General features: G+C 32.0%; 1 protein-coding gene across 4 annotated transcripts in view; it reads right to left on the minus strand.

The window, feature by feature from the left end:
• Positions 1-21,879, minus strand: part of LOC123703546 (paired box protein Pax-5) — a 76,645-nt gene that overhangs the window by 13,456 nt on the left and 41,310 nt on the right. For all 4 annotated transcript variants that reach the window (XM_045651607.1, XM_045651606.1, XM_045651605.1 and 1 more), the window contains exons 4-6: positions 12,788-12,953; positions 6,257-6,454; positions 345-450 (exon numbers count right to left, since the gene is read on the minus strand). In XM_045651607.1, coding sequence (XP_045507563.1) covers positions 345-450; positions 6,257-6,454; positions 12,788-12,953 — 470 coding nt within the window. The remainder of the gene's footprint in view (positions 1-344; positions 451-6,256; positions 6,455-12,787; positions 12,954-21,879) is intronic.

Below are 21,879 nucleotides of genomic sequence, written 5' to 3' on the forward strand. Positions count from 1 at the left end.
ATTGTGACCTGGGAGTTGATTGATTATAACACAATGATAATGCTGTTGATCGCATACCTACTTGAGCAATCTTTGAGAAGACTATTGGCTATATAGGTAGAATTATAACTAGCTGCGCTTCGCGGTTTAACCTGTGTGGCTCCGTTCCTGTTGGTCTGAGCGTAATGATATTATATAGCCTAGTATATAGCGAGAATAATATATATGGCGAGCCTTCCTCGATAAATGGGCTATGTAACACCGAAATAATTTTTCAAATCGGACCATTAGTTCCTGAGATAAGCGCGTTCAAACAAACAAACTCTCAGCTTTATATTATTAGTATAGATTTATAACAGACTTACAGAAACAACACTCCCCTGCGCGGAGCTGATCTCCTGTTCCTGTTGTTGTTGTTGCTGCTGGTTGTGCGCGTGTTTCGCCTTCTCAGCCGCTTTGTTGCGCACAATCCTGCAACAAGATTGGTGTATGAGAATCATCATCTTCAGTCGATAAGTTTGTTACAATTGCAGAGGCATATAAAAATTTGACCTAGCATATTTTTACACTTACGATATTTGCAATTAAAGCGCGTTTAAATGTTAGATATAGGTAGTTAAAGATTAGGTACAAAGACGAGTTTGCAATCGCCAAATATAAGCATATAATTATTATTTATGCTAAAGGAATAGTAAGGAAAATAATTTACTATGATAAAGAAAATCAAACCAAGCAAAAAAAAGACATTTCAACTATTCTTATAATCGATATCGTAACCGAAATTGCACTAATAAATCATTAAAACGCAAAAAGTGATAAATTTGCCGACACGACATTTTTGTCGAATGCGTGTCGGAAGCGTAACAAATCGTAGCGGTCGCATGTAAATTGCATTGCGATGTCGTGGCACGTGTCGTGGTCGTAGGGTGCTTTTTTATTTAGCTAATGGATTGTACTTGTTGTTGATATACTTTCTCATAATTTTGTATTGATGTGGAATATATAAATAGATTATGGAGAATTGGAGAGTACTTTCCTACGTAATAATGATTCCTTATTAGCTTATAAATTTTAATGTTGGGGTATTAAAGAGTATTTATTGTAGGTATAATCAAGTGCATTAATTATTTTAATTTATATCTATGCATTTAATTGAATAGGTATGAATAACAATAACAAAATAACATGTTACAAAAAGATTTCGTAAACAATTTAATTAAATAAGTAATTTTTTATTAATTAAACATGGTAGTTAAGTAAAAACTTATTCCCGAAGTTATTTATCCAAATGTTTGGAAAATTTTATAATCTACTTTTCATACATATAAATAATCAGAAATAATCATCGTTATTTACCTTCTTGTACTAGTTATATCATACCAGAATAATATTGAGCAAATTCGCACACACACTTACATAAACACACAGCACCACATGCCTACAAATATTTTATTTTATATCCCATCACACCAAACAAACAACGCTAATCCCAGACCAAATTAAACTACGTTCATTTAGCTATCATTTTCCCGCCATCGCGCCGTTGACAGTTCATTTCCCGCCATGATGGATAATGGCTCCCGTTGAAGTATTGCCAGTATCTCGCGGGTTGACATATGCAAAAATTGTTTCGCAAACTTATAAAGGTCAGGTTGTAATGTACTCATCACTGAGGGGACTTGATTGATGGCGCGTTTTTATTATAAATTACATGGATTATTATTTGTATTATGATTTTGGATGTTATGATTTGTGAGTTTAGTGTTATGATAGTAGGTATTTTGAGTAATACCTATCATTTATTTTGTAATTGGATAAACAGTGTTTAAATACCACAGGGAATTATATGCTTTACTACGAAAGATTATACTTTTGAAGGATGTAGGTTACCAAATACCAATGTAGCAGATACTTTTATGTGTACCTCTATAAAATATATATTTCAAGTTATTTCCTTCATGCTAAATTTTTGTCTTTATTGTGCTAAACAAAATATATCTTTACAACAACTACATGAATAACAAAAATATTAACTTAGTTAACATTTCCCTAGCTTTTAAATGCAAATTTTAACGATGGCAATTTCGCAAAAAGCGCGCACTACACGCTTCCGGACGGACGTGCGGTTTCATATTTTTTATATTATAATACCTACTCCTTTCTCTGCCGGAAGAATATTCTTTGTTGAAATGTGTAATTTATTGAAAGGTATTATCATTTTAGTACAATAAGTTGGATAGTTTCAAATATAAGTATTTATGTACAACAATTTTATTACTGAGGAAATAGTATAACATAAAAAAAGTTTTCTAATATTTCGATGTTTATATAGAAACTATTTATGTCCTAGCTACCTCCCGCAGCTTTGTTGACTTTTATTTTTCCTGTACCTTATTTTCACATGAAAAATTATTACTCCCTTCAAGAGTTATTTTCGAGTCGACAATTCCAAAATTATATATTTTTTGTATCAACAAAACTTATTATGAAACATTATTGTAAAAAAATAACAGCTACCTATATATTATCATTTCATAACCAATTAACGTGAAATATCGTTAAATTTACGACAAAAACATCCACGTTGACGGTTGTCAGCACAGACACTCACAAAGGGAACCTAAATTGTCCATCGGAATTATTCAGTTTGGCGCGTAAAAAACTCAAATGTCAAATTGGGGTTGCTAGAATTATTGCTTCAATTACCAGGCAGCGGCGTGCCCTCGATTAAAAATGTCTTTTTGCAAGTTTGCGCTTTTTTTTAATTTTATTGCAGATGGCATTTGATTTTTTGAAATAATGGTTATTGCTGTATTCATATCGGTGATTTGAAATTATTTATACGGTTTATAACGTAAGGATGTGGTGTGTGCTAAAATATTTCCTATTAAAGTTAAGATAACTGTAATGATAGTGTGTAATGAATGTACCTAAATATTATGAACCATGTTAAGTTATTTTATCTATTTTTGGGTAAAACTCATTATTCCAGTAATTAATTTAGCGATTTTTTTAAATGTGTTGTTTTTGTTACCATTCGAAACTTTACTCACATCATTCTTGTTTCCCATACATAAACGTTTCCATTGACCATTCAGTCCAAACAATTAACATCCTACAGAAATCCTATAATCCCTCCATATCGTCACTTAAACAGAATCGTATTTATCGTTGAATAGACCGCAGGAGACGACACGACACGACATTAGCTGCGCGTGTCGGGCACGTGTCGTGGGGTGCAAGGACCCCTCCAGTGAATTGCTTTAAAATTGACTCTGCAATGCAATTTTGAAAGTAATGATCGTATAATTTGAAATTTAAAGTTTTTATTACTTTGCTGGGTGTGGTGTTTTTGTTTCATCATCATACGCATAAAATGGACTAAGTTAATTTTTTGAGGAATTAAATTTAGTGCATTTAAAATACATTATATTCAGCATCTTGACAGTTAAAAATTGAAGTCCTCAAAACAGTTATAATTTCTAAATAGACGATGATTTTCAGAAATATCGCCATCATAATATTTCAAATGAAAAGAAACAATATAACTAAAAATTAAAAAGCTTCGTAAGCACATACTTTCAAGGAATGTTCGAAAAATAATGGTGTAAAAGTACTTCTTTCAAATTTACTACATAACGAGACATCCCCGTATTCAGTAAACGTTAGAAAAGTATTTGTTAAATTATTTGCTTCTATATTCTCACACATTACCAAATGTTTGCAACCCATTACATTTATAGTGCTCAAGATTGTATTGTATTTTAAGTTCTTTTGTAAGGGGATAAGATACATTTTGTATTGTACGGTGTACCATGAATCGTTGCAAAAGAGTTGGTTGGGGCTACGAAAAAGTAAAAACACTTTTGTTTCATTGATTTTTTTAAGTGTTGTAGCAAGTTGAGAAGCTTTTGGTAGGATCACGTTGTGCTGTATAATATAATATTAAACATAGAGATTAGAAATGTTAAAAATATGTAGGTAAACTTTAGGAAAAGTCAGTCACACATAAATTACAGCAGTTAAATTAGCATTTATTAATATTATTATTTATTATTATTAATACATATAAATGTTTGTATGGATAACGCAAATTATGCGTGAGTGACGACACGTGAAAAATCTAGTCATTGTTATTTTATTTTAGCAACCGAAAGGGATCCACATTTCTTACAATAATTATTAGTTCAAATACTTAGTTAACTTCACAAATATAACACGTATTTTTCGTAGCCATCAAGGGGTTGTCTACCGGAAGTAGGGAAGGGGGGACAAAGATGGCGTACCGGAAACAGGGACACGTGCTCCTCGCACCGGACGTCCTCAGCAGCATCCATTGAATTATTGCCATTCAAATAATAAACATATAAACTGAATTCCCCCGTTTTCGGGAAAACGTTAGGGTTATGGCAACATTGATAGCCGATGATTCATTCCGATTTTTATGGGCACTTATGAATTTGCTAAACCCGTTGATGATCTTGCAAATTTATGATCAAGCACTTATTATTTGAACCTTTTCCTATAATATCTATGTATATTATTCCGCTTCACTATATCAGTCACCTTTGAGTTTTATATATATAGATAAATAAAGCAGAGAACTATAACTATACTGATAAGTCATATTAAAGCAGGCAATTTTATAAATCTATAATATCTATAAAAATGAATCCTAAAATGTGTTGGTAAGCGCATAACTCGAGAACGACTGAAGCGATTTCGTTAATTCTTTTTTTATAATATTCCTTGAAGTTCGAGGATGGTTCTTATGTAGAGAAAACGTAAACATGTACCACGGGCGAAGCCGGGGCGGACCGCTAGTTCCATATAAAAGAGGTCACTACAAAATTTTAAGTCCTTAGTAGTGTAGCTACACTACTAACGATCCTTCTATTAATTTAAAATTATATCTATAGGTAACTGAAGATCACAGTTGATTTTAAAAATAGGTCATTGGGCGCTACAATATATTTATCCAGATTTTCCTTTCCAATCACTAATTTCATATATTTTTATCTAATCCCGTTTTTTAACAAGGAATATTAGCGTAATCCAGAGATAACAAAATTAATAAACGGTAGCTGATAACACAAACGTATCTTATCTGGAAATGTAATTGCGTAGAGTTTTAATAAGTGTTGTTATCAATAAATGAATTTGTATTGATTTTAGGTTGATTACAAGCTACTGATATAATTTCAGGGAAGAATTGACATGTAAAAATTTTTAAAGTGGGGTATTGAGCTAGCGCGCAAGAGCAACTTTTGTCTCCGCAACTATTTTGTCTCTCCCATCAACTCTATAGGAAGTTGCGTCGCTACGTGCGCGCACTTTCTTACTAGCCAATAGAGTTGATGAGAGATAGAGTTGACTCTTACGCGCTAGCTCTGTTTTCATTTAATATTACTCGTTGACGTTATTCTGAAGAATTTAAATACATGATTCGTACATTCTTTGTTTGAAGAAGCTTTATTTATAAAGATTAGCGATTTATTTATAAAAAATATTAGTAAAATAAATGAACAATTTTTATTAGACATTAAAACAACTATATATGTTTCACATTACGTCAAAAGAAAAGATATCAAGAGAAACAAGGTGTGCAAAAATGGCTACGAAATCATTTGGTTTTTAACGACTGTATTAAACGGCAAAGGCTGACGATTAAAAATTACCAACAATAAATAAAAAAACAACAAAAATAAATAAAGCAATGAGCTTACAGTAAGTATATTGTTACATCTCAATTTCACCCCAAATCGAGAGCAGTCCATTAAGGCACAATAAAACGCGATGGGCATTAACCGTGGGGCCTTGGGACCGTTACATTGATTCATTTGGCTTAGTTTTAAATATATTTTATTGAAAATACTTAATATCGATGTATCTAATATTAATTAATATATTGTGATGTTACATTGATCAATGTCTTTTTTATTGTGTCCAAAAACCTATTAAATAGTACAGTGTTATTTAGATTAGTAACTTTAACGGAATTTTAAATCTGAAGTAGTATTAAAATGAATTTCGCGAAAAGAGTTCGCGATGTCAAAAATCTCACCTATAGAAGAATAAAAAATATCACTAAAAATAAAAAATAAAAAATAATCATTGAAATTATATCTATAAGTAGCTACTGTAATTCTCCAATCTCTATACTATAAGGAATTGAGAGTTATTGAGATAGAGGACGATTTTGTTTCTTTGTAATACTGAGACTCAAAAACTATTATAACCTTCCATATTAATATAAACTTGTTATAAACACACATACCTATTAATACTGGACACAGAGGGCACATTATCCTGGCTACAGATCCCCTCGCTCAGCAGTCTATCCCGGATCTCCCAGGCGAACATCGTCGGGTTTTCCCTCTTGTATGCGGCGATAGCGTCCACCACGGGTGGGGTCGCTACCTTCGGCTTCGAACCTCCTATCACGCCGGCTTTGAAGCTACCCGTTTCGTAGTACCTGGACAAAATAGTGCTGGTTAAAAAACTTGCTAAGAAAGGGTTAGGGCTTAGGCATTTCATAATGATTATCAGCATCCGAAAAGAAGGAAAATCATTAGTTTTTATCCAACTGCGAAAGAAGGAAATATATTCTTAACTTGTTAAAAATCCCCTTTAAAATAATTATTGCTTATTGAAATAAGTTTTAATCTTTCAAATAAATACGTAGGTAGATAAAGAAAATAATCATAAGGGAATCGTGGAAAATTCGAAATGTAAGTAAATATATATATAAGTATTAAGAATATCTTAGTATCACATTTATTTATTAATAATCATACTTGTTTAAATTTACCTTTCTCTCTATCGTGTATCAAATTTTAAAATTATGAAGAGTCATTAAAATATGAAACTTGGCGTGTATACGGCTTAATTATAAAATTTCCTAACAAAGTTTCACTTCAAACATTTGGAATAAGATTTAAAGTAGGTAAATAAAATGTATTAATTGGTCCTGTGCAAAAATTAATTAAAGATGATTACCATTCCATACCTTTCTTACAGGTATATAAAAAAAATAGATAGGTATAATATGATCTTGACTTTATATAAAAAAAAAAATGTTTATTAAGGCACAGGTTACTTTTTTTTATTTCTCTTGCATTTTCATTTCTTCATTTTACACATATTCAATTATTTAGCTTTAATTTAAAATTGATTATTTCATACATAAATCGATTGATATTAGGTACCTACCTACAATTTATAATCCTACCATAGTACAATACTAAAATACCAAATGCACTTTACAGTGTTGTCATAATCGAATTGTCATAATGTCCATTATTTTATTGAGCAGTTGAAATTAAATTTTGCTATAATGCCATGTCCCCAGAGAGGGGCGTGGGCCGACCCCCGGTATGGAGACCTTGTTTATAGCTGATTTGGGAATCTATTGATTGTCCCGTGATGGGACAGTATGGTGTGATTTTTCGCGCTGTTGTTTGTTTAATTTATTTTAGTATGAGTGTTAGAAACGGGTGTGTTTTCGTTGAGTTGCGATGATAGCATAAACACTTGACAAAGATTGATTTACATAAATTGCTATAAGTACAAATATGAAACTTGGGACTAAGGACTATAAAGGCTTCCTGCTTGAGAATAAATGTTCAAAATCTGTTCGATAGTTTTTCTATTATTATTCTATTGTTCGGATTGTATTTTTACAGGGATAGTTTTTAGTTACGTTAATATTATAGATAATAAAGTGGGAGAGAGTCAACTTTTTGTTAAAAGTACAAAATATCAATCAAAAGTTGGAATATTAATAGCACACAAGTCTTTTAAATTCCTATAAGATAATATTGGATACCTTACTAAGTTTTTGAACCATTTGCAAGTTACAATTATACCAATCGTGTCGACATTAATACAAAATAAATAAATTTAGCTCGCAAGTGGCTAGACCATAATAAAGAGATAAATCTAATCGGATAGCACCGCTAAGTAATTTTGTGACAGGGGTTCGTATCTTGATAAGCCAATTACGAGTGTGATCACACCCTAAGTGACTATGTACAGTCGGGTAGGGAATGTTCATTTAACACAGTATTTTTGGTACAGTTGTCGTACATAATATAGAATAATATCTATAAAAATGAATCCCAAAATGTGTTGGTAGGTAAGCGCATAACTTTAGAACAGCTGAACCGATTTCTTTAATTCTTTTTTTATTATATTCCTTGAAGTACGAGGATGGTTCTTACGTAGAGAAAACGTGAATATGTACCACGGGCGAAGCCGGGGCGGACCCCTAGTATAGAATACAATTTTGGAAAAATAATTGTGATTAAAGAATATAAAAGCTTAATATTTCAAGGTAATTTTTAATTAAAATGAACTGTTTCGTGAGCTTGAAGCATAATAGACATAACTGGGAAAAACATTAATAAAAAAATGGGAAAAGTTTGAAAATAATAGTAACTGTTTTCTCATTTCACGTACATTTCGAAACATTTAACATGTTTTAAATTGCATAATCCATAAAAAAGTAATGCAATATGAAACAAAACAATGAAAACAATACCTAGGTTTGTTACCGTTACAACATAAAATATATATTTTGCACACTTACTTATTAGAAGAAGACAAATTGGAAGATGCTTATTAAAAAATATTAATTCAAAAAAATAAGCACTTTTCACCACAACAGTCCTACGCAACAACAAGGGTGTCCATGTTTTCTGTCCCACGGGACAAGGGCTGTACCCGTTGTGATGTGTTTTAGAATATGCTCTTTTACATTACAATAACATCACTTTGTGTTGCTCTCATCTAATGGTATATCATGGCCTACTAGATTTTACAAACTGGTGAATTAGTATCGAAGATATTTATTGAATTTTTATAGGAAATTAAATGAGATATAATATTGTATCTTATATTACTTAAAACTTTGTTAGTATAATAATACATATTATATTTGACATGCTTAGACACGCAGCTTCGTTTGCGTAGTGGCAAAAAATTAACCTATATTTAACTAAATGTATCTATAAAAAGTTTCAACCATATGTAATATGTATTGAAAAGCAACAAACACATAATAAACAACTATTTTTTTCGCCTGTCAGGAAACAAGCTTTCTATGGCCAAAATCCTAATACAATATAATTATTTAGGTAAAAACCTCCGATTTTTGAAGTTCATATTACATATTAATAATTAAGTAGGATAACCAGAACCAAAGCTTGTAATCCTAAATCCTGTGTTATCTTGATGAACAATATGTTCAACACACATGGGCTTATTGATTCATATATAACTGGATATTTAGATTATTATGAGGAAATATTCGATGAATTGTAATAGATTTATAATATAAAACACTTTTATAGAAGTAGACACAGACTAAATATTTTTAAAAGAACTGTAAAGTCTATTTTCATTATTTGTACTATAAAAAAATGTTACTTGGTCTACGTGTTATTTAACTAATGTTTTCACGTGCTGTCGACCTACCTTTGAATTAGCAAATACCGTATTATTTATTATGTTAAACAATTCATATAATAGCGTACTTATTGACAAAGGAAAATAACCACACATCAACGTCATATCGACGAAAAAATTTTTCCTGGTTAATATTTAAACCGAAATCAGAAAGTAGCCCAGTCCTGTGTCCGTATATAATAATTATTGACTTTTTTTTCTGTCTGTACGTCGGCAGGCAGAAAGCGTGACCATTGCCACACTTCCGCTATCACTAGCTGTACGAATATCAACTCTTTCGCAACGCGATAAGGTTCAAAACTCTCCGCTCAAACCTGGCCAATGTACACTTGGCAAAGAAATATTGGTGCTATTTTATTTTTAAAGCAATTCATACTCTAACACAAGGGAATAAGCGTCAGTTTCGTGTGACGGGAAACAAGTATATACCCATATTGTGTACGGGCTGTTTTTGTGTAATGATTTTAAGAAATAATTAGAATTAAGAATAAGTACAGTAACGCACGCCTGGTCTAGATTTCAGCTTATCTAGAATTTATATGGTATTCTTTTGTTCCATCTAGATTATTATCGGATTAAGAAATATATGTGTTGCTACGTTTTACTAACCACTAGTGTGTATTTAAAATGATTTTGTAATTTATTTCGACAAAAAAGGATAGAACCGTAGCAACAACACCTATTTTGCATTTCAATAGGGGATTACTAATTTATGGTTACACTACTGTAAAAATGAGTGACCTATGTTTTTAGCGTATTTTTACATGTAAGTTTTTCTTCGGCTTTAATTTTTAAACACATTTGGGTACTTTGCAGTTTAAAGAAATGAAAAATAATGCTGCTGCCTCTTAATAGATACCTAAATCACTTTCTTATTGGAACATAAACATATTTGTACCTAATATTAACAGTAATTTACGTAATTTTTATAAAAAGAAAACCTTATCCCAAACAAAAATATATTTTATTTCCTTTATGTTTAAACACTTATTAGAAAACACAATGTTCATCATACTTTTCCACTAATAAGAATCGAACCTATGGCTAAATGATTGAAAAATACTAATCACTAAACAATCGGGGTTTTCATACAACCAGTAAAAGCTATAAGAGTACAGAAATAGCCTGCATTCAGAGCAAAATTCAAAACTCGGAGGGCAAATAAATTGAAAAACAATGACTGTTTCTATTCAGCGGCGATCCCGCGGGACTAGTGATGTGCTAACATTCGGGTAAACATCCGGGTTATACAGATATTGTTCTCATTTTAATATACTTTAGTTTTTTGCGCGCTTATCACAACTACTTAGACGCACTTAGGTACGTACTTGCTTTATCTTATTCATTCATTTTTATTATCTACCTATAAAGTGAACTGTGTGTCTAAAACGCGTAAAATTACTGAGATGCTGAGCACTTGAAAAGCATTGTATTTTCATAGATTTTACGTACAAAAATCTATGAGATATAATCTATTAGATCGATTTATTAAGTTAATTATATAAAAACATATCTGATGAAAGCGGATTTATTCATTGTACATACTATATCTTACAGTCACTCTAAAAAGACAAGCATGCACAAGAAAACATTCTGCTTTTATATAAACATAAAATATTATAAATGACAATTGAAGAGAAAAATTTATGAGTGAATCGGACATAACAAATTCGCAAATTAAATTCAAATAACATTAGCACATCACTAGCAGGTCGGTTTCAATTTAAATCAGACAATAGCGTCCGAGTGGTCATATCGCTGGGCTGTTGGGATTATAACACAACAATGAATGAATGAATTGAATAAGTAATGCTGTTTTTAATTTGATTAAATTATTGTACCTATTTGAAAATTTCAGTTTGGGTAGAGTCAAATTTTTGGATATTTTTAGGTACAAATTAATAGTCTTATAATTTATTGGTATTTTAGAGGTTTCTAATTCTAGCTAATAAAATAATCGTTTCATTCCTTGGATATAAATTCCTGTGTTTTAGAGTTATAAATGCTAATTGAATCATATTAAATCGCTCTCGATTATAGATTCTCTATCTTTTCTCAGTTTATTTATTTATTTTTTATTAAATTTGTCAATATAATACTCAATTTAATGTCAATATAGTCTTTCCCATTCGATACTTGTCCGTGATGTATATCTCAATTTTGCAAGCCACATACCGAATGCACCGGTTCACCAATTATTATAATGTGGTCCAAACCAGTCCATATGCATATTCATTATGTAGCCTGGCTTGTGTTAAAAATAAAAAGTAGTGTTTTTTATATATTAGAGTGGACGATTAAAGGTAAAGTCAGTGAGTTTAATATCCATCGTTCGGTGGGAGAAAACCCACCATCTAAAGGCATCTATAGAGGTCTCTGAATATGTGTTGCTAACTTATTGGGTGAGGTAGTAACATGAATAAATCATAAGAAATACTTAAATCAACATCCATCAACATAATATAATAGTACAGTACAGTTAACAGTACGTTAATAACACAGTTGATAGTAAAAGATGTGTCGGTGAAAATATGTGCAAGTACAGTATTATTCTTAATCTTCTTATTACTGTTTAGAATAATCACTACATAGTATAATTAATCAAAGTCGCTTTCTCTGCCCCTATGTCCCTTTGTATGCTTAAATCTTTATAACTACGCAACGGATTTTGACCCGGTTTTCTTTAATGGATAGAGTGATTCAAGATGAAAGTTTTAATATATAATTTGTTAAGATTTAGACAAAGCGGGCGAAGCCGCGGGCGGAAATCTAGTTACTTATAAATAAAAATACGTTGACATCCAACTCTAATTATTATTAATATTCCTCCAAAATTTGTAAAACACATCTCGAAATATATACACTGTTATTCTAAAATGACACACACACAAAACAAAAGAACAATAGTGTATGACATAAGTGTAATGTCTAACGGATGGACAAGCTGCGCGCGCGCGGCTCGCTCGGCGGAACGACGTGATTTATTGTATGAATCATTATGTGGAAATTTTCCAGATCTTTCCTATTGCTTTTCAACTGTTACTGAAACTTTCAACTTTTTCTGCCCTATTCTTAATTCCCGACCTAAATTGTCGAGGTGTACCGTAAGTACCACTTATTTTTCTCTCCTCTTCTTTTTGAGCTTATATATGCTTTTACGAGTCGTATTTATTTATTTTTGGGAAACAGTCATATTATATGATAGCGTAGGTATTAGCTGTCTGCTGATGTTGCAAGGCATTTCTTTTCACCCTACATTTCTTGAAAGCAAAATCAAACAGAATCGTCTTACTTACCTACCACCTACTTACTCACGCTCTACAGAATCTAAAAGTCTTACCTAGACAGAATCTTCGACACACAGCCATGGGAGACCCTCAGCTGTCTGCTGATGTCACAAGGTCTGACTCCACTGTGCGCCAGTTCTACTATCCTCTGCCGGACCACGTCTGGTAAAGGTCTGCCGTTCACGAAGACACCGCCGAGCTGGTTGACGCCGCCGTGGCCTGGAAGATTTTATTGGTTAGTATTGCATGTAGAGTATAGTTTTGTTTCCTTGAGGTGACAGGTTAATAGATAAATTGGTAGGTTGTTATTTTGTTTTAAATAAACGATATGAATGTATAAATAGTTACTTATTAACAGGATAATGAACAATGACTAGATTTTTCTTCAAGTACCTAGGCAAGAGACCGACGTAAGTATAGGTACTTGAACAAACATAATATCATAATTGTCTTAGAATACATAATTTCTAGGAATCTAAGATAAAAACACTACAAAATTTTCAGTAGGTAGGTACCTATCGTATCAAACAAGACTTGACAACCGACGCAACGCTAAAGGCTCTATATACCGTGATATGAGCTAAAAATATCTAGAAAACCCTACAACGTTCATTTCCCAAATTGCGCTACAAGATACGCTACAAATATTTCATAATAATATCTAATCGTAGACGTCGATAAAACGCTTAAAAATTCTTTATCAAAGTTGAGAAACATAAAACGTAACATTTTCATAATTTCCAATCAAATAAAAAGACCCACAACGCAATACCACAGCAATACTATAGACTATAGCCTGTGCTAAAGTTATATAGAATACTAGCTATGCATCGCGGTTTCACCCGAAAAGCTCCGTTCCTGTTGGTCTTAGATGATATATAGCCTATAGCCTTCCTCGATAAATGGGCTATCTAACACGGAAAGAATTTTTCAAATCGGATTATTAGTTCCTGAGATAAGCGCGTTCAAACAAACAAACAAATGAACAAACTCTTCAGCTTTATAATATTAGTATAGATAGGCTATCATAAGCATAAACCACCTAAGGCCATACTTTACAAATTTCCACATCTAGAACCTTTATCAATACGAAAACCTTCATCAAGCCTGAAACTGTATTTGTAAACAGAGTTCCCGATATCCTACCCGGGTATCGACCGGCGCAACGCGTGACGGGTCGATGGTCACGCCTCGTGCCCGCCCCGCCCGGCGTCATAACCGTAAGATGTTTAGGAATCTAGATGTATATATGTTTATAGGGATAGTTTAAGGAGAATTTAAGTGTAGATGTATGTATGTTTACAAGGATAGTTTACGTAGAAGAAATTGAAAGAAAGAAAGAAGAAAGAAGAAAATCATTTATTAGGTACACCACATTAACACATAAAACATAAGTAACAAAATTAAAAAAAAAGAAAGAACAGAACGCAGAACAGTGAAAATAAACAATTTTGTGTGGCGACCTAAATGGTGAGGCCCTCAGCATATGTCATGCCGACATGGTCGGCATAACGCTGGTTTTCAGTGCCCCCCACAAGACATCAGGGCAGAAGCCCAAAGTGTCCCCTAACCGTGACTATTACTAATAATACCTATACAGGAAAAATAATGAATACTAAAAAGAAACAAAATCCTCTACAGAATAATTATATACATTATGGAACATATAAAAACAAAAACATTATAATAATAATAAATAAAAAATAAAGAGATATTGAGAATTGTATTTGTAGATGCTTAGATTTCAAATAGTTTAAAGAAAATATATAGTTTGCGCAGAAGAAAATCTATGTGAAAGTGTGTTTACGAATATGGTAGGAATATAAAAAAACGACGTGTGGCACTCGGGGACTGCCGCGGTAAAGCTATTGCATGCTATGCCTTCAAGCCACACCTCCGAGCCCGTCGGAGTGGGGAGCGTGAGGTTTTTCGTTACGGAATTTCTCGATTCGGTCCCCGCGCTCAAGGCCCGCGATAGAAGCTATGCAATAGCTTAAAAAATAGATGCATCTAGGTGTGTATGTGTACCTATTTAGAAGGATATAGGTAGTTTACGTTGCATCTAGGTATGTGTATGTGCGGATTGGAATAAAGTAGGGATAGTGTACTGCGTAGATTGAGGGGTATGAAAATATACCCAGAGATGTTGGCCGATTTTCAAACCTGTCTGATATAGATATAAGATACACACAAAAACCTTTCCTCTAATTTAATTTCTCTCCGTACGTCCGGGTGTCTGGAAGAAATCGCTGCATAGCGATAAGACCGCCAATTATTGTTTTAATGTATTCTTAGGTTAAGTATTATTGTAATAATTCTAAGAGCTGATTTTACAATGCTTGGTTAAAATTATTCATCGAATAACATATTAAACAAATTTTTCTTCTCTAGTATAATTTTTAGACGACGAGATAAACGTAACTTAAACTAAAATTTCAGTAGATTTACGAAGAAACCCTATTAAAAATTTACAAAAATATAAGGAAAAGCCATCAGAGAGGCTGTTCAAAATATCTCAAAGCACCCTTAGGTAATTAACTAAAATGGCGGACAAGATGGCGCACCGGAAGTGGAGGGAAGCGGGAAAACTAAACGTCATCCGCCAGGTGGCAGCACTCCAGCCTTTTGTAATTACTTGCTTTTCGTTTTCTATGAAATTCCCTTTTTTCATAGTCCTTTTGTTCTTTGAAATTCCTTTTTTTCAGTTCTTTTTTAATGATAAAATGACCTTTTTTCTGTTACCAGCTCTACATAAATGATTAAATACATAAGTAACACACAATATTATATGGGTTTTAAAAAAGTAACATTAGTGAAATTACATTTTAAACATACCTATTACTTATTAGGAGAATATTACACTTGTACCTAAATAATATTTAACTAAGTATATTATCTGTATGAATTTATTTAAATGATTGATAATTATATTACTTAGGAAAGAAATAGAAAGATGAGACATTCCTTTTTCTTGATAACCTTTAAAGTAACTTATGCGTGAATTTATAATTAAGGCTTCATAACTACTAGGTACCTACCTATCTATTTTTTTTTTTAACTTTCTACTTTATAAAAACAAATAGATAAATTTTAAATAAACATTATCTGTAGGTACGCAATTGCCTTGTTTATAATAATTGTTGTTCAATGAATATAATTAATCGGTTGATTTACGTTGAAAACTACATTGTAAGAAATAAGTGTTAAAATTATGTGCCAGAAAATGTTTCAATTGACCGGTAAAACAGATTTTTTTATTAACATCTAGGTAGGTATAGGTACTAACATTAGGTATAAAGCTGAGGAGTTTATTTGTTTGTTTGTTTGAATGCGCTAATCTCAAGAACTACTGGTCCGATTTGAAAATTTATTTCGATGTTACATAGCCCATTTATCGAGAAAGGCTATTTATTATCACGCTAAGACCAACAGGAGCGGAGCAATGCAGGTAAAACCACGGGGCACAGCTAGTGTTATATACAAGTAGGTACCTAACTTACCGTCCTTACTAACAACAACAAAATTGTCTGTAAGTACTCCGAAGAATTATTGTTATTCTATCCCGTTATTTTTTTTTAATATGAAAATTCTGGAAGTTTAGTCTCAATGTTAATGCCTATAATAATCACACAAGTATGTTCATAAGATTCACTTCTATCTGTTTATTAATTTTCACATTATGCCACAATAGATAGTCAGAATATTACCTAAAATCTTTGAAACACGCAATAACTTCTATAGATTAAGTACTAGCTGCGCCCTGCGGTTACATCGTGGCTCAGCTCCTGTTGGTCTTAGCGTGATTATATATAACCTATAGCCTTCTTCAATAAATGGGCTATCTAACACCGAAAGAATTTTTCAAATCGGACCAGTAGTTCCCGAGATAAGCGCCTTCAAACAAACTCTTCAGCTTTATAATAATAAGTATAGATTAAGACGACAGGTTACTTTTAGAGGCTAGTTTTCGTCCTGTAAAACATCACCGTATATTTCATATATAAATAAATCCTTAATAATCACATAAAATCACCTGTAAAGCATAATTATGAACAAGTAAACGAGGACAGTCATGCGCGAGCGCACTCCCTCTTTCCTACCGACATTTCTATACTGATTCTATCGGACATACATTTTAAGCATTTCATAATGTAAATTAATATGATAAAAGGACTGATTTGTTTGTTTGTTACGATTTACTCATAAACTACTTGAGTGATTTTAAAAATTATTTTACCATAAGAAAGCTTAAAAGCTTCATTTTTTACATTTAAATGAAGTGCTCTACATTTTACATAGGTACCTACATAAAGGCCGCTACAAGCAAAGCCGGGATCAATAACTAGTGATTTATGTGAATTCTGTTGTTAAAGCACAAATTAGTGTTCAGAACGGATTTAAAAGATGATTGAATTGATTGCAGCATAGTTGAACCTTAGTGATAAAATCTAGATAACTAATTTTGGGTTAAACTTCTGTTAGCTCATTAGCTGTGTCGATTTAGTATCGATTTAACTTTGTTCCAGAATATTTCCTCGTACAGATATAGACTATTGCAATATACAATCCATAATAATATTATAAATGCGAAAGTAACTCTGTCTGTCTGTCTGTTACTCAATCACGCCTAAACTACTGAACAAATTTGCATGAAATTTGGTATGGAGATATTTTGATACCCGAGAAAGGACATAGGCTACCTTTTATTGCAAAATATGTACCACGGGCGAAGCCGGGGCGGACCGCTAGTTAGTTTAGGTATATAAACTTAGCCAAAAAATGAGGCACAGCGGTTTTGTGAAAAATATGCAAACAAACAGCCTCCATTAATTTCTGATTAAAATGATATATCAACAAACCTAAACTAAATTCTGAAATACTTATTGATTAAAAAGTTTTACATATCTATGCAAATAAATAACTGCATATATTACCATGAATAGGTAGGTACCTAATTGCTTTTTGTATGTTTTGCAAACATTGTTTATTTCCGCTAATGAATACAGAATTATATGATTACATTCAACAATTGATTGATAGGCTATTACTGTTGATAAAAAATCAGAGCAATATTTATGTGTGTTTGTTTCTCTTTAACGCAAAAACTGGTGAACGTTCTTTGGTGAGCTGATAATGGTGCGGATAATGTGATGAATATAAAACGTACAAACGATTGCTAGTTTTTTAATGTCGGTTAAAAACTACAACATGCTCATGTATTAGAAAAAAAAATATATATATCTATATACAGTTAAAACCATTGGTTAAAACACGTTTAATGCGAAGTTTTACTATAGTATAAACTATAAAGACTAGAAGAAGTCGTTATAAAATTTACCTATCACCATTTACGAATCTTAATTCTGACTAAATAGTTACCAACCTATTTTGTATTTTAGAAGCCCAAAAATTAAAATAGTAACAACATAAAATTAATACCTATAGGTTCTGTATTGTGAAAAAAATTTCAAACACAAACGAACAGAATCCTTCACATTTTCATAAAATCAAACCGAAATTTCCGGCGTCTAGCAAGCCTACTTCACAAAATAATAAAAGGGTCACAGAAAAATCAAATACATGTAGGTACCTACTATTAAATCACTATTTTGACCTTCAACCTACATTAATATTAATAAAAAAGCTTAATTATAAATACCAATAGAGCCCTCCGTCACGGTCTATGAGACACCCGTGTGTATGGAATTTAAAGATAGCACAGAAAAACAGGAAAGTAATAATAAATCACGCTTTAAAACCGTCAATGTTTGTGATGGAGGAAATAAATCAAGGGAAAGAAGAGAAGGTAGGTATGATTAGGTTGGATATGTTGAAGGTTTTGTTAAAAATTAATAGATTGGAGTAGGTACCTACTTTTTATGCATAACGAATAATATTTTTAATGTTTGTTAAGGTCTTTTAATGGTTAATTTGCCAAAACCTTTTCTATTTTATCCTACTACCATCCTACATTTGATCCTACTTATAAAGAAACAAGCTGGAAGTATTTCGAAGAAATCGAAACAGAATATACCTAGAGATACCAAACTACTGTTTTTGTATCTACGATGTACTATAGGTATTATTCTATCCTATAGGGAGTCGTTCAAGGTTGCTCTTTTGGGCCTCTACTTTTTAATAAGTATATCTGTAATAGATAGTATCGAGTAATTGTTCCAAATAACGAACTAGTCTGTTCCACTTATCTTATCTAAAACTCGACAAGCAAATTAATATTCCACTCGAAATATAGAGGTAATTAAAACGAAAAACCTGTTTATGAAAATATAAAAACCAAATGAATCGCACATAACTAAACGTAAAGTCCACTATAAAAATGCCGCGTTTTTAATAAAAACAAGATGGCGGCAACAATGGCGTCGGGCGCGCATCCGGTCAAATGGTAATGTTTCCTTTTAGCTTTTTTTGTTTATAAAACTTGTTTAGCGACAGTTTTATTTAAATTTTAATTTTGTAATTACGTTTATTATGGTTAACATCCTTAATTTAAAATTTCGTATTTTTATGCTTTGTTTTTGCTGATAAAGGTTATAACTTATAAGTTATTTTACACAGTATTTGTTATATCTTTAATCCTTTTTAATTAATGTTTTGTTTGAACAGAAGAAAAAATATGATTGACGGGAAGTTTGAATAAAAACAAAATCGACTTTATAAACAGGACGTAGGTATTTATCCAGTCTTTGGGTATATTAGGTACTAACAACAACTTGCCTAACTAATTGAAATTGTAGATAGGTACCTACACAATTTCACTTGTACATGTGTGTTAAGTTTGTTTATATTATGATAAAATTACTCGAAAACATCCAAGCTCAGAGAACAATAGTACCTATCTTATAAAATTAATATGGAAGCATATAGATCACCTTCGTTGCCTCGGCTTCTTCTTCTTTAGGTATCTTCTTAGATACCAACCATTTAGTATTTTACATATCCTTTATCCTTATTATCCTATAAATACCTACCTATATTATATCGAATTTGTTTTGTCGCGGAGAAAGAATATTCACTTTCCAGAACGTTCGTTAACAAATCGCAAATTTTGTTGTAAAATATTGAATCATACCTATAATTATAATGAGAATACGGTACTAATAAAATAATTAAATTAATTGGCTCACAAATCTAACGATAAATTATGTAGATAGCGATTAACGAATACCTTACATAACCATGTTAATATAACTACAACGCAACAAACTGGTCGTTTCAAAACACCAGCCAGACAACCTTTCTAAATCTTATTACGTTTCAAAAAGATCAGTGATATATGCGCCCGCGCACACGCCCTGGCCAATCAGAGCGCGCCGTGCCATGTGTGCGTGGATACGTTCACACATTACACGTACACGGTCCGCATGTGTACAGTAATTTGTCTCCGGTTACTGACTCGCGGTTGTTGTACTTTGAACTCTATTCATACAATTTAGAGTTCATTGTTGTTTGTTTTTGTATCACATATGTATTATGTATGTCGTGGTATATGAGTGTTTTATGAGGAAGTGATTCTATTGTTGTTAGGACGATATTATGGCTTTTTGTTGAGTGCCTTCAAATTGCGTAATCATTTATATTTTTATGAGTTTTGGTACGTGAATCAAATGTATTTTTGTTTGACGAATGGGAAGGTTTTAGTCTTTGTTAATGATGTAGGTATGTGAGCATAAAAAAGTCTGACAAAGTAACGTTTATGAGATTTTTGAGGGCCATAAAAAGTTTTTATTATATCTACCTACTTATCAGTTGATTTTTTAAATGCTTTGATTTAGAAATGTGACGAAAAAATAAATACTGATACTAGGTAAATAGTAAATACCTACCTAAGTAAAAAGGTGAAAAACTTACATTTTCCTTATAATTACCGCTCTACCTATCCTTTTTGTTTATTCTTGTTAGAAATGCTAACTCAAATTTAGTGCCATGAATTAGCACTACTTTTACAAGATTTTCGATGTAAGATTCTTGCATTACAAACATTAACAAGATAAAATTATTATTAAAAAAACAAAATACCCGACTGCACACTAAAACCACTCCACTTTTAGGATAAAATGTATCCTATGACACTCCCGTAATCAAGACAAATCTAACGATACCTCATACATCAAAATCCATCAAGCCGTTTAGGCTACAGGTGGTCACAAAGGAAAAGACATACATACATACTTACATACACTCGAAAAACATTACCCTCCTTCTTTGGCAGTCGGGTAAAAAAATCAATAATCACAGATTTAAAACAGAAAATGAAATGAAAATAAATTGTAATTTGTACCCCTTGTTACGTGTATCCTATGTTTCTAATGTTTTTTACCTATTTTTAGAATGTGCAAAAAACGTCCTCTTCGTTAATTTTCATGATAGGTACCTAATATCATGAAAATAAATTATTTGCCTTATTTGTCGTATTTTCTAACGATATACCTACCTATAGGGTTACGTCTTTATAGAGTTACTCCGGGGATTTTCTCCTTTTTTCCCAAATAATAATAAAATAACAAACTAGGTAGCAAGTTAGGTAATTAGATAGGTACTTAATCTGTGCAAATTTGTAAATATCGTTAAAAAGATATGTGGATAATGAATTTCACACAGATAGATTATAGGTACCTACTTCTACTATCTTTTTCAAGTAGGTAGTAGTCTAAAGTTTTTCCATATTGAGAAATGTTTTTTCAGAATCACTAGCATACGTAGGTATACTGTATACCTACCTACCTAATTTGTATTAACTTACGTTTGGAATTCTTTTTATGAGTTCAGTAGCCAACTGATATAAACAAAGATACAAATATTCAGCCTATCCAGCATTCGTACCTATTCCAAGTGGAAATAAAGCTGAAAGCTAAAATGTAGAGTTTAGTTTGGAAGTGTGAAATACTGAGCAAATATTGCGAAATATAATCGACGACGAAATTACCTATAAATTATAATACCTACCTACCTAGCTATAGCTAGACTGAATCTGAACTTCAAAATAATAATAGATATATTTAGTAGATAACTCTATAGGTTGTAGAGCGAAATTTAACTCTACTTATTTCTAGTATTACGGTGACCAGACAATTAACAAAATATATGCAATAGGCCTTGCGAATACTGTTCAATTAATTGTTGAACA

Source organism: Colias croceus, chromosome 26, assembly GCF_905220415.1.
Source record: "Colias croceus chromosome 26, ilColCroc2.1".
Classification (NCBI taxonomy): domain Eukaryota; kingdom Metazoa; phylum Arthropoda; class Insecta; order Lepidoptera; family Pieridae; genus Colias; species Colias croceus.